The sequence below is a fragment of the Eleutherodactylus coqui genome, chromosome 1 (genome assembly GCF_035609145.1).
Source record: "Eleutherodactylus coqui strain aEleCoq1 chromosome 1, aEleCoq1.hap1, whole genome shotgun sequence".
Lineage (NCBI taxonomy): Eukaryota > Metazoa > Chordata > Amphibia > Anura > Eleutherodactylidae > Eleutherodactylus > Eleutherodactylus coqui.
In genome coordinates, this window is record NC_089837.1 from 137,101,079 (window position 1) to 137,114,992 (window position 13,914).

The 13,914-nt window shown below is 39.9% G+C and overlaps 1 protein-coding gene across 5 annotated transcripts in view; it reads right to left on the reverse strand.

The window, feature by feature from the left end:
* MECOM (MDS1 and EVI1 complex locus) overlaps positions 1-13,914 on the reverse strand; it is a 478,689-nt gene that overhangs the window by 11,461 nt on the left and 453,314 nt on the right. For 3 of the 5 annotated variants that reach the window (XM_066600776.1, XM_066600767.1, XM_066600800.1), the window contains 3 exons: positions 10,293-11,640; positions 9,268-9,391; positions 5,167-5,193 (listed from right to left, as the gene is read on the reverse strand). In XM_066600776.1, the coding sequence (XP_066456873.1) occupies positions 5,167-5,193; positions 9,268-9,391; positions 10,293-11,640 (1,499 nt within the window). The remainder of the gene's footprint in view (positions 1-5,166; positions 5,194-9,267; positions 9,392-10,292; positions 11,641-13,914) is intronic. The other 2 variants (XM_066600793.1, XM_066600783.1) reach the window with 1 other exon arrangement.

Sequence of the window (13,914 nt, forward strand, 5' to 3'; positions counted from 1 at the left end):
ATATTTGGGGAAATATAGACTCAAGAGACAGAGCTATTGGTTGATCTAACATTCAGTCAGCCACCATCTACTGTGTAATGCTATGTTAAGATAATCTCTACACCAACCCCAACCAAGAATGGCATGGTTTTCTAATCATAGCTGCACCCCATGAACAACCCTAAGACTAGTTTCAGACAATGCTCCATTTTTATATATGATATGCTTGGTCTCCCCACCACCACCAATGACCTCCAGGCGTGCCCTCACATTCTATGCCTACAGATTTTAAATGGTGGATACAAATTGCAGTGTACAGAATACCATTGCCAATTTGCTGTGTGTCTTTCAAACACAGAGCAGGAAAAAAAATCTCCAAGGGAAGTCAAGATACATTTACTTGTCATGCAACAAATACGAAAGGCTTGGGATGCAGCGAGGGCTGCAGGCTCACATAGGTTTGATTCATAATCATCCTGCTGCTAAAACATTTTCCACAGATTCTTATGGACAGCACATTTGTCAACATGAAGGATCTTGACACCTACTGATCACAGGGCAGACAGCTTTGTAATGTTCCTGCTGATCTCATAGCAGGTAATTCCATCTCCACAGAGCAATGCCATTATCTAATTCAAGCATCTGGAGAATTAGCATTTCATGTTTTTTTTAACTCTTCTCTTTTTTTATTTATTAAAAATCAATTTTTTATCACATGCAATCTGAATCCTGCAGCTTTTAATCTCGCCGGATTGTTCGGGGGTAAGAAATCAATTTCATATTTGCGTAACTGCACCAGGAAAATGTTTGGCGAATGATAAATGACCTTTGGCCTTTGGGCTGATTAGCGGTGACAGAACGCACAGGGGTTATGAAAGCGCATATAATAGGAATAATAAGTACCTTCCTAAAGATAATAAATATCATTTATTTATATCCCTTTAATATTTCGGGTTAGTTCCATTATCTGGAGGTATTAAATCACTTGACATTTTTGTGTGCCGAGATACTTTAGAATCATAGCCCATTTACATGGAAAATGGCACACAAAGCCTATTACTGTAATATCTATTCATAGCTGCAAGCCATGTTCAGAGCCAATTTATTTTCAATTATTAGCCTTACATATAAAGAGGTTCAGAGGAACAGACTCTAGTCTTGTCAGCCCAGCACTGACCTCACATTCACGCTTGTACTAGACATTCTTCGAACCTAATTAATGTAATCAGCCGGCCGTCCCTTAGAAATATTGTGTTATTATTCCAGGCAGCTAGAAGTGGCTAAAAATGATGTGTAGCAAGAGTTAATGCTCCACTCTACTCCGCGACTGGAACCACTTCCTGCAAAGCTTTGTACACTCAAATTAAATCTGCATTTTAAAACAAAGTGTCTACGAGTCACGGCGTTCTGTTACAAATCATAGGGATAATATATTCCAATCAATACCAACCACTTAGGTAAATTACAAGTTTGACATGTGTATGTATGTAAGGTTTATGTACAAGAGGGAAGATGCTGTTTATGTACACCATATTTTTTAGGTTTTCTATAGCTCAAAAAATACAAATACAGAAATGCGAAATGAAATTTGCTTTGCAGAAGTAGTAGGTCTAGGACAGAACAGTCATTGGATAACAAAATGGCAACTATGATGCCAAGTTGATTCATAACAGCACCAACTCAACACATACAGTTCCTCATGTACTTGATAGGCTAGCTATTACGTTATGGGATAGGTGCCATATCACTGGTTAACTATAGGGGATGCAGTTGCTCCCTGGCCCAGGAGCCTTAGGTGGCCCATAAGACCTCTCTTCTCCATATAGGGAGCCCAGTACTATGAATAAAGCATTATAGTTGGGGGCCTTGTTACAGGTTTTGCATTGGGGCCAAGGAGCTTCAAGCTACAGCTCTGAGCCATATTACATACTTTCCAGTCATCTACAGTGCCACACGGTTGGATTCCATCCCCTGGATGGTACGGATGGCTCCACCATGTATACATGTTATAATGAGTCTTCCGTCATATACGAAGCATTGCACACCACTAGCAGGTATTGCAAGGAGCAATGAACATCAAGCTGTGGCTCTCTGGTTGGAGTGACTCAACTAGAGTGTTTAGGCTGTGGTGCAGGCTCTACAAGCTTAAATCTCACATCTATGGCCTACTGAAAGCATAAGTTAACCTTCTCTGAGAACTTCACCTTCTCTAATGAATTTATCGTCAGTTTGTTGTGGAATGTTGAACTGAAACTACAAGAGAACGTTCACATTGTGTGGATTCTCCATGGATTTTCTATGCGGACCCCAGTAGTGGAAAAGGGAATGAGATTTAAAAATCTCATTCTCACACAATAGAAAAAACAATCTGCTGCGGAAATGGGCATGAAGAGCGGAATTTAAATCTGCAGCATGTCAATTACAGCACCGGAATTTCAGGGCAGATTTCATCTTTTCAAATGAGGGGTAAATTCCGCACCAAATTTTGCATCAAAATCTGCACAAAGTGGTCCAGGAGTTTGTGGTGACAGATGTCGCAGGAAATCACAATGTGAAATCATGTGACAGCTGCAACCAATGACAGCATGTTGTGTCACGTTCTTGAAATCCTGGCATCATGACGCTCAGGATGTAAGCTCTGATGCCAGGCGAACAGGTGGCGATTCTGCAGTCTCTCATTGGCTGCAGCATTCACTCAATAACCTGCGACTTCAACTATCACAGGAATCACCAGGACCACAGAGAGCTGCAGCATTGGATCTCAGCGGCCGTGAAGGGGTAAGTATATATCTTTTTTTTTTATTTTCACACAGGGAGGGCTACTGAAATTGGGGTATTCAGTAATCTGACATCCACTGTAAATAAGCAATATGAAAAAAACAATATACAATGCATCTGGAAAGTCTTCAGACCCTTTGATTTTTCTTTTTATATTTTGATCTGTTGTGGCTTTATGCCAATTTAAGGGGGGGAAAAAAACTAGTTTTTGCACATCAATATGCACTCAGTGCCCCATAATGGCTACGCGAAAAGAGATTAGAAATCTTTGTAATTGTAATTAAAAGAAATAAAAAAATTAATATTTTGCATTGACATAAGTGTTCAGACCCTTTGATACGAAACTTGAAATTTAGCTCCGGGAGCCTGTCTTTTCTCTTGATCACCTTCAGATGTTTCTGCACCTTGATCTGAGTCTACCTGTGGTAAACTTTGTGAATTGGACATCATTTTAAAAGAGACACCTTGGTCTATATACGGTTTCTCAGCTCATAATGCATATCAGAGCCAAAACCAAGCCATGAGAAAAGAACTGACTGTAGAGCTCAGAGAATTTGTCAAGGTATGGATCTTGAAAAGGCTGCGGGAAAAAAAAAAAAAAACCTGCCTCACTAAAAGTTCTTAAGAGTATAGCGGCCTCCATAATCTTTAAATGAAAAAAAGTTTGGAACAACCAAGACTCCTCCTACAGCTGGTTGACGTACCAAACTAAGTAATTAGAGGAGAACGATCTTAGCAAGACAGGCGACCAAACACAGGAGTCCAAGACAGGTTACTAAACACAGGAGTGGCTGAGGAACAACTTTGTGAATGTCCTTGAGTGGCCCAGCCAATGCTGTGACTCAAACCCAATCGAACATCTCTGGAGAGACCTGAAAATGGCTGTCCACAGACAGCCACCATCCAAGCTGATAGAGCTGGACAGGATCTGCAGAGAAGAAATCCCCAAATCTAGGTGTGCAAACCTTGTAGCATCATACCCAAGAAGCCTGGAGGCTGTAATCGCTGCCAAAAGGTGCTATATACTATAAACTAAATGCTGAGAACAGGGTATGAAAAAGTATTACAATGCAAAATTTTATTTTCACTTTGTCATTATGGGGTTTTCGGTGCAGAATAATGGGGGGAGGTGACCTTAAGACTTTCTTTTCTTGTATTTTTTTTAATTTGCACAAGGCCATAACATAACAAGGTGTAAAAAAGTGAAAGGGCTGCCTCACATGTGGTGTTGGTATAGCGTATTACACTGGATAAATCTCACATAGGCGGCCATGTTGCTGCTCACTTGAATTGTGCGAAAAACATGCCAAGAGATTGCATGGCAACTGGCGGCGTACAGCAAATAAGCAATTTAATTGTGTACTTGCCGCACACGTGTCTCCCGCAGGTGGCACCCAGTGAATTACCACCATTTGTGTAAGGCCAAAGGGTCTAAATACATTCTAAATGCATTGTATAAGAAATAGAATATTTTGAACAGGCATATGAAAATACTTAATTTTATTCGTGGGAAAGACTTTTTTGTATTAATGTAATCACTGGGAAAAATCTGAGAATCATGATGTTTGTCGCGCTGCTCGTTCCTTATAAAACATGTATTTATTGTCATGGTTTATCAAGAAGACATGAACGACCTAATTTATGAATACTGCAATGTTTTCAAGAGTAAAGTTCAGCACAAGGGTCATTTACTAAGAGTGATTCATTGCCTCCCTGATATGTAAGATTATAACATCATAGATAGGACTTTTCCATTAGGATAGCACCTAAAATTAACTCTGGATAAAGGAAATATCAATAAACCACTGGAATTCTTAAAGATCATTCATAATATTTTGGTACATGAATTGCGTACTTTATTCCCCTTGCTTATTTTAGAACTTTCTTATTTAATACTTTTTTTTATTGTTTTGTAACAAAAAAAGAAAACATCTAAATATAAGAAAAAAGTTTTTAAAAAATTAAAAGTCACCATCGTTGGTTTATTCATCTTAGTGTGGGAACATTACATTAATACGGCACGGCATAGCCTCAGCTGTTCGATCTGCCAAGGTTTTTCACCACTTTCAAAGTAGGAAAGAGGCCAAACAGGATGATAGAGCTCTGCCCACTTATTCTGGCACATTTGCATGTGTTGAAAGGACTGACATACAATTGCCATATGTTTCGATGTATATCTGGTATAAATATGTTGATACATCCACACCACTCTGGTTTTCATTGTAAAATAGCTTATATACCCGGCATTGCCCACTTATACATCTATTTATATAAAACATGAAAGCTATGCTGTGATTGGTTGCTATGAGCTGCAAACAATTGAAAACACCCCCGAAAACACAGTATTTTAAGTTGGATCAAGAAGAGTATGTGTATCCATATTTCCAGGTACAACAGTAGAGTACTTACCCAGGTCCTCTGGTCAGGCAGTGGGAACTGTTGAAAGAATAAAGAAGCCAGTTGAGTTCCTAGTCTATGTTTGGAAATTTATAACATTTATAACAGCAATTATTGAAATTATGGCAATAGCAAAAGAGCAGATATAATGGAAGATGTGTAGATTACCTAGGAAAATGACCTTTTCTAATGCCAGACAATTCTACCATCTTGGAAGTTACAACTAGCACCCAAGGCATACAGAATTTAAGTTTTGAGAAGGTTATTTTGTATCAGTAAGGCTGGATTCATACATGCAGCTTTTGTGCCATAAGTGGCCAAAATACTAAGTCTTTGGTTTAAATACTGCAGCTGGGAATCCAGAGTAAAACCTTTGTAAATGGTATTTGATTCACCAACATCCTAAAATTTAGTCTAAGGGCTTGTTCACACGGGTGCATTTACACTTTTGTGCACATAGTACGCACTGAATAGAACCCATTGATTTCAATGAGTTCGTTCACATGAGTGTATTTTTTCCTGCGATGTTCGAGCGTGTGAAAAAATATGCAGCGTGTCCTATTTTGGTATGCATTTCGCATAGCTATAGGCCATTAAAGTAAACCTATGTATTCATTGTGTATTTGCACAGCAAACAGATAGGCCCTTCTGCACGCCTTTTTGAGTATCTGCGGGACAAGGGCAAGTTATGCGGGCGTAAGTGATTTTAGGTTACTGCCTATTTACATGACCGAAATGTGCTGACGCCCGTGCGAGCGAACCCTTAGTCTGTACTACCACCACATATGTAACAAGTGATTGACATTTAACCCTTTCCAATCCAATTTGTATCCTGGTTTTCCTAGGGGGCTCTCTCTTTTTCTGCCATTATACAACGGCGCTATATGCTGGCTAAAGCCTGTACTGCATGAGGGGACACGTTGGATAGGCTCCGACAGCAATATACAGTAAGAGAACCCTGACGGACGTCTTCCAACATCGGAGCTATACAGCCTTAAATCATAATGTCTTTAGAGGTCAGACAGTGGATTAGAAAGAGTTATTAGTAGCTTCAGTGTTACCCTTTGCATGGAGTGTTTCCATGCCCCAGAGGGTCTTAGATACACTAACATGACCAACACATAAGAGGGCATCTCACACTACATCATACAAACATAAACTGCTATTTGTAATCTGAAGATATTTTGGGCTGTGAAACCATTTCCCAGAACATACATAACAAATCACATGCCAAGTTAAATAGTACCACTTCGGAAGTCTTGCAAAAAAAATGCCAGTGTGTAAACATATAGGAATGGCAAATATGACAAAATCCAAAAGGCAAATTCCATGTATGCTGATGAGCAAGTGTGAACCAGAAGGTAAACCTAAGCCATCTATCCATGGCCGTGATATTAGCAGGTCTCTTCCTCGTAAAGGAGTGCATTCTTGGACTTAAACCAAATACACTTTCGAAAAACTGTCCTTGCAAGAGCGCTACAATATCACACTATTAGGTTAATACATTTTCTCCTGGCAATTGAAGCTGAAGCATTGACTCCCTAGTGGAGGGAAGCCTCTTTGTTTGGAAGAATGAGTGCACCTGTTTGCAGATGTCAATACATTACACTAATTAGAGAGACACCATAACTCACTTTCCCGGTTATTCATGGCCTCCTCTGTTGTGTCTATTAAATCCATAAAGGTAACATTTGCTGATGAGCCGCTGCCGATTCAAGCAACTCAGGTTTCAAACCAATCTCATTGATTTCATACTTTGTATTGACTACTCCACTCCATTAAATGGTCATAAGACAATCAACTATTTAACTTAAGCAATTTTTAAAAGGAAGGCAAAGCCATTCTATTATCTACATGCATTTTTTTTCTTCTGATCAGTGGTACTATCACATTAGGAGAGGACACTGCAAAAGGGGTTATCCCACAAAGAGCATTCAATTGTCATTCATTGTCTATGAAGAGAACGAAGCGCTGCTCTTGGCTATCCCCATCAGTCCCATAGAAGTCAAGGTACAATGCTCATGCATGTGCACCACCCCTTTATTAACCAATCAAGCCCTTTTAACGTTTATTTAAAGCTCAACCTGAAAAATTAAATAAGCATGTACAAAAAATGTATGGATCTGATACTTTAATGGATTGTCATTGGCCAGCGTACACTTAATGCATACACCCCAGGTGGGGTTGAAATATTGCAAATATTTCTGAAGGGAACAATAAAAATTTATACATTTTTATATTTAATTTTTTGGACCCTGTCATATCCTTTTGGAATATCCATTGGTCATCCATCACCTACACCATTTCCATGTTAAATTTTAAAAAAGTATGCATTAGGCCTTAGTCAGACGGGCGTTTTTTCGCGCGATTTGCGGATCGCATGACGGATGAGCCAATCAGGGGGCAGGTCTGACTCACACCCCCTTCACACCCACTGCAGGCCAGCCGCGCAGAACTCCGGCTGCCGGGAGCAGGTGAGTATATATATATATTTTTTATTTTAACACTTTTCTGGATGAATTGCAGGGAAGGGCTTATATATTTAAGCCCTTCCCAACAATTCATCCCGCGCACGCCGGCAGCGCATTGCTTTCAATGGAGTCGGCTGTATTGCCGGCTCCATTGAATTCAATGGGCAAACATCGTTCTTCTCTGCCACAGCTGTTACAGCTGTGGCAGAGAAGAATGATTTGTATTCTATATGTTCTTAATGGGGTCGGCGCTGCTGCCGCCGGCCCCATTGAGCGCATATAGAGAAGAGAACAGGAATCGCAGATCACAGATAGGTGCGATCTGCGATTTCTGTTCTATAATTTATCGGACGAGCGCATAAAAAGTGCTCATGTGTCCGATACCATTGCAAAGCAATGGTTTTATAAAATCGCCAGACGCATGCGCAAATCGCGCAAAGAAACGCCCGTCTGACTAAGGCCTTAAAGAGCTTGGAAAAAAGGTGTCAATGGGATGGTGCAAGAGTGTACTGAAATGGTATCATGACAAGTTGTAATATAAAGGGGTTTTCAAAGCAGAAATATTATTGATGACCCTTTTCTTAGGATAGGTTGATCAGCTGGAGTCTGATGCTTGCAATGCCATCCAATTAGCTGATTAAGGGCCCACTGTCAGGGCTGGTATATAGAGGGGTCAGAATGGAAGCTGCTGCTCCAACTACTGTATAGTGTAACTGCAGGTGCGGGGGACCTCGGCCACACAACCATCATTGACCAAACCTAAGGATAGGTCATCAATAGTATTTCTGCCTGGAAAACCCCTTTAAGGCAATTGGAGCCAAGTTGAGGGTAGACACATCTGTATGCAGGTTGATACTAGAATCTATAACCGGAACTGTAGAACAAACTACAAGGCTCCCATATAACACAGTCCACACTCTTAGGGTTGGCTGCACCTTTCTTTGCACAGTAGGAAAGCCTTTTTAAGTGGCCAGGGTTATACATGGTATAAATAGATACTGAATTTTAATAGGTCTAGTTTTTATTATTTTAAGTCTAGAATCAATAGATAATGATTGAAAATTTGTGAGTCCCCCTTCATGCACATCAATTTTTCTTTACACTAAAGAACGATCAGTGGTTTGAAATAATCATCTGATCAGTTGCAAGGACTTTTCAAATCAGGACAATTCTCACTACCTGGGAGAAAAAAAACCTGACTTCCAGGAAAGCAGCATCATTATTGCCTAGTGACATTTACCAATCATGCTGGCTTTCTCCTTCATTCATTTTGACCAATTATGATTTACCTGTTTCCAAGCATGCAGAATGATAACAATAGTTACCCAATGCAAATGGGCCTTAAAAGGAGATTATCCAGGATTAGAAAATTAAAATCTGTTTTCATTGCCTACAGGCTGTGTCTAGTAGATAATCCCACATTGAAGTGGAAGAGGGCTAATGACAGGAAATAGCCCATGGACAAGAGTGGTTAGAGATTATTTAATATGTCAAAAAAATCATCATCAAGAGTAAAACCTGGAGTTGATTTTAAGATCTACATGAAGAAGATGGGCTACAGTTGATTTGGTAAATCTGAAGGATATATATAATGATATACACGATGTTCTTGGGCAATTCTAAATTTCCAGTCTGTACATACCTGTGGATGAAATAAGAATCCAGGAGAAGGTCTTAAATATTTTTCTTTGAGAACCTCAAGTGGATCCATTAGTTTTCTCTTTTCTACCCTGCAATTGTCGATATTCAGGTTATCATCAGTCATTCTGATAAATATAGAACAAATGTCTGATCAGAAAACAAAAAGAAAACAAACATTTTCTTGCATAACATATATTTTAGTATTGCATATCTTGGTCTTTATAGGTATTATTGACAATCTACTGAGAAACAATAAAATGGCAGAACTCACAAATACACTTTGGTAAGAAAGGGAATTAACTAAAAGCAGAAGGTAGTCAATGACACGGAGATGCTATTGGCTAGAGCATTTTCACCACACAGCCAATAGCAGGGACATATTGGTAAATATATAAGCTTGGGATATTTAGGACCTATTGAACATACAAGGTAAGATATTATCTTCCATCTTTAAATATGTGCTTCTTAGACCGCTTTCAAAAGGCCGAGAAAATTGTGCAAGATTTGTACGTTGCCAGACGCACAAATCTCACCGAAAATAAACCCCATTCTTTTGAATGGGGTCACACACATAGGTGATTCTTTTCCCACATTGCAGCGCAGGGAAAAAATTGTGACATGCCCTATCTTTGGGCATTCCCTCAGAACGCCTCGCATTGCCCATTATTTTCAATGGGGCCGGAAAAGCATTGCTCGAAAAAAATGGAAGTAATGCAAGGCAGTTTTAACAAAAAAAAAAAGCCTTGGGGACATCGCATGTTGGCGAGCTCAATGTTTGGCCACGTTTCATGGCCAGATATCGCACTTACCCATTTGAAATTAGCCTTATTTAATTTGGCACACTATTCAACTCAGCTCCAAAAAAGGGTTTGGTCAACCCCAGTCACACCCCATCATGACCAAACTTCTAAAAATTTGTCAAACTTTTACTTCTCACAAAAAAAAACTACACAAAAACACCACTAATACCACATTCTAATGTGAACACAGTCCAGTCTGATGTTAATTATGGTCTGAAAATTATACCTGTAGATGGGATCCATGAAGAAAGGTGCAGGTCTGGCATGCTGCAAACAGTGTTCAGATGGTTTTGTTTGTTCTTCAATATCTTTTTTGTCTCCAAATATACGGTTCTTTCTGGACTGCTCGGTCTGTTTAATTGGAGCAGCTCGAGTTCTGCTTCCCATACTCAAGTCCAAAGGTTGATCCGAGCCAGAAGATGTTGGATTAAGTGGCTTTGAGGGCACGTTTGATACAACTTTCTCTTCCTTACGCTTTGTGGTAAGATCAAAGGGAGACTCTAAATTCCCTTTTGGAGTTTTCTTTATTTCTTTTGGGGACTCTGGTTCAACTTTTGGAAGAGCCGGCCTTATGTCTCTCTCAGGAAACGGGTACATTGATTGGGAAAATGCTGGAAAAAAAGGAAGGGGAAACATAGATGGGTAAGGTAATGATCCACCTTTTTTGTCAGGCAGACCTACAAGTCCTGTTGAACCAAAGTACTTCTCAGCAATGGAGGCAATTGCCTTTATGGAATCATTAACAGCCCCTGAAACAGCAGTCTGTTCCTCCAAGCATGGTGAGAAAACTGAATGATTGTTAAATTCTCGTTTACTGTTCAATGCAGCAAGATTTTGCAACGGGCTAATTTTCTCTTTATATATTTTACCGTTTTCCTTCATTTTTTCTTTATCGCTCTCAATGTCACTTTCAAGATCAGAGCCAGAAGTGGTCTCTAAGTCACTACCACTTGGTGTACTGACATCATCGAGGTCACTGCTTTCTGACTGGTCACTCATTTTGTCATGAGGCCTTTGGTCAGAGTTATTTTCTCCTATAAAATCCATGGATTTATTTTCACCCATAGGTGGGTGCTTATTCAGTGCTTTCAAAATGTCCTGCGTTGCTGGTAAGATCTGTGGTCGATTCAAATGTGGACTCTTATTTGCCTGTTCGATACTTGGAAGTCCCTTCACAGGAGAACTGGCAGGCATTAATGGGGGTCTATATAGGCTTGATGGAAACAGACCTGGAAAACTGAAAGAGAATCCAGGTGCTGTTGGAAAGGTAAGACCAGCAGCATGCCGGCTAGCACCAAAGTAGTCTGCAAGTCCTGTGCCTGCATGATTCATGTTGATCATTGAAGCTTTGTCCAAGGAGGGAGTCCCAGGAAGTGAAATTCCTTGACCAAATAATCCACTAGCAGCAAAGTGATTCTTCCCCTCACAAAATCTTCTGTGCTTATTAAGTGATGATGTAGTGCTGAACATTTGTCCACAGTCTTTACATTTGATCTGTGTCCTGCAGTCTGCGTGCATGCGCTTATGTCGACAGAGGTTTGAAAACTGAGTGTAGGATTTATGGCAGACTTCACCTGGGCACAAAAAGAAAGCTCAAATTTTAGATGTTTTTAGTATAAATTACGTGCTCTAAACTAATTCCAACAATGCAAGTATCAACTTTTCCAAGTCTTGATCTTAAATATCAAGTATGTCCACCACCGATATAGAGCAAGCAGACACACCCTACATTTTTTGCATAATGCATTGGACACTGCACTTTGACATATTACTTTGGATCATTTATGCTAATCAAGCAGAACTTTGAACATCATTAAAAAAGGGTAAGTTCACATGCAGCAGATTTGATGCAAAACGTTTTGCACATGTTCTGCTCATCTAAATGTGGAAATACATGCACTTGCTGGAGAAGCAACCCCATTCAGATTCAAAATCTCTGTACAGCACTGCAGAATATGTACGTACTATAAAAAGGAGTGTACTTATACGGTAGTGTATGAAACAGATTTTTAGTTACAGAAATCAACAAATGTCAAATGTGAAAATATTCTAAGATGTTGCAGTCCTATTACAGCTTTTGGCTACCAGCTTGGAAAATACCTTTAGTGACAATATTCCTAGCAGTATTCCAATTCTGATACCTTGTCTGTACGGGATTCAGTACAGATTTTGTTCATGAATACGCTCTGTTTCTTAAGAGTTTCTGTCTCAAATGCCGAAAATTGCACCAAGATGGAACCATAGGCTTTAATGTGTAATAGAGAGACCACTTTGATCCTAGTTCCACAAGGTTTCCATCCCTTTCTGCTTCTTTAGAGGCAAAGGAAAGCATAGTCACTAGAGATGAGCGAGTATACTAGCTAGGGCACATTACTCGAGCGAGTAGTGCCTTAGCCGAGTATCTCCCTGCTCGTCTCTAAAGATTCGGGGACCGGTGCGGGTGACAGGTGAGTTGCAGCGGGGAGCGGGAAGGCAGGGGGAGGGGGGGGGGGGGAGAGGGAGAGAGAGATCTCCCCTCTGTTCCTCCCCGCTCTCCCCCGCCGCTCCCCGCCCGCCCCTGAATCTTTAGAGACGAGCGGGGAGATACTCGGCTAAGGCACTACTCGTGCCTTAGCGAGTATACTCGCTCATCTCCAATAGTCACGATCACTTTTCTATCCTACTAGACAGACAACAGGATTAAGACCAAAGGGGTCTCAGTTTCACACACTAAAGCCAATGGTTCCATCTTAATGACAGTTTTGGCATTTGAGATGGAAGCCGCTTCCTATTCCGACTTTTTAGGACAGAAATATCCAGTTGCCTACACTTTTCTATTCCTGAAGAGGAGGAAAGGCATGGAAACCTTGTGAAGTGGTCTTTGTTTCAAGCATTAATTCTACGGTTCCATCTCAATGCAATTTTCAGCATCTGGGACAGAACCCCAAGACATAGCTGGAATGGAGGCATAAAGAGAAGGTGAACAAAGCCTTAAATTTAACTTCTAAATATTTGTTTTTCTTCTAGCAATGAAAATTCATATGAAACGGAGAATATTTAACAATAGCAGAAAACCAGTTAAAATGTGGGATACGGTTCTCATTTTCAGATGACATTGCTGGGTGTCACTAACACAAAGTTCTTTTTGTACCTGCAAAGGATGTATTATAAATCATAATGTTCTCATCATTCTCACATCAAAGACATACAAGTATAAACATGGAGCATTCCGAACCATTTGCAACAATTCCTTAGCAGGGCTAGAGAAACGCTGCCCAAACTGACAATAGCTCTATTTTAAGCAGGAGAAGGAAACCAAATTGAATGTATCTCATCCTGAATTGTTGGTTCCCATGAACTGTAATCACGTCCGTGACTTCCACTCACACCAGTGCTAACCTTCCAGCACTTGGAAAACCCTTGTCCTTGACAATCCAGAACACTTGCTGTCATCTTCCAAATATTTACCCTGGCATCACCTCGCATTATAAATAAACAAAGTATCACAATAAGAGGACTAAAAAAGAGGAACATCTGAGTTTCTAATCTAGCTCGATTATAAAACCTCACAGTGAACAGTAAAATGAATGTTGGAAATATTATTAATAATATCAGTGCTGCTGTAATTCCGCACTGCGTTACAAGAAAACTTTTTGAAAACCCCAAAATTGATCAATTGCTAAGAAAATCTACAGCCACACAGTTGGAATACCTTCATTTACATAGAAAGATATATCTATTAAAATGATGGGTAATTGGGAATAAATAACTGAAAATACCCTGAAATAAAGTACAGAATATTGAACTTTTTAAACTTATTATGGTCATACAAAAAGTTGTATTTGGACAGAGATTTATTGGGACCACCT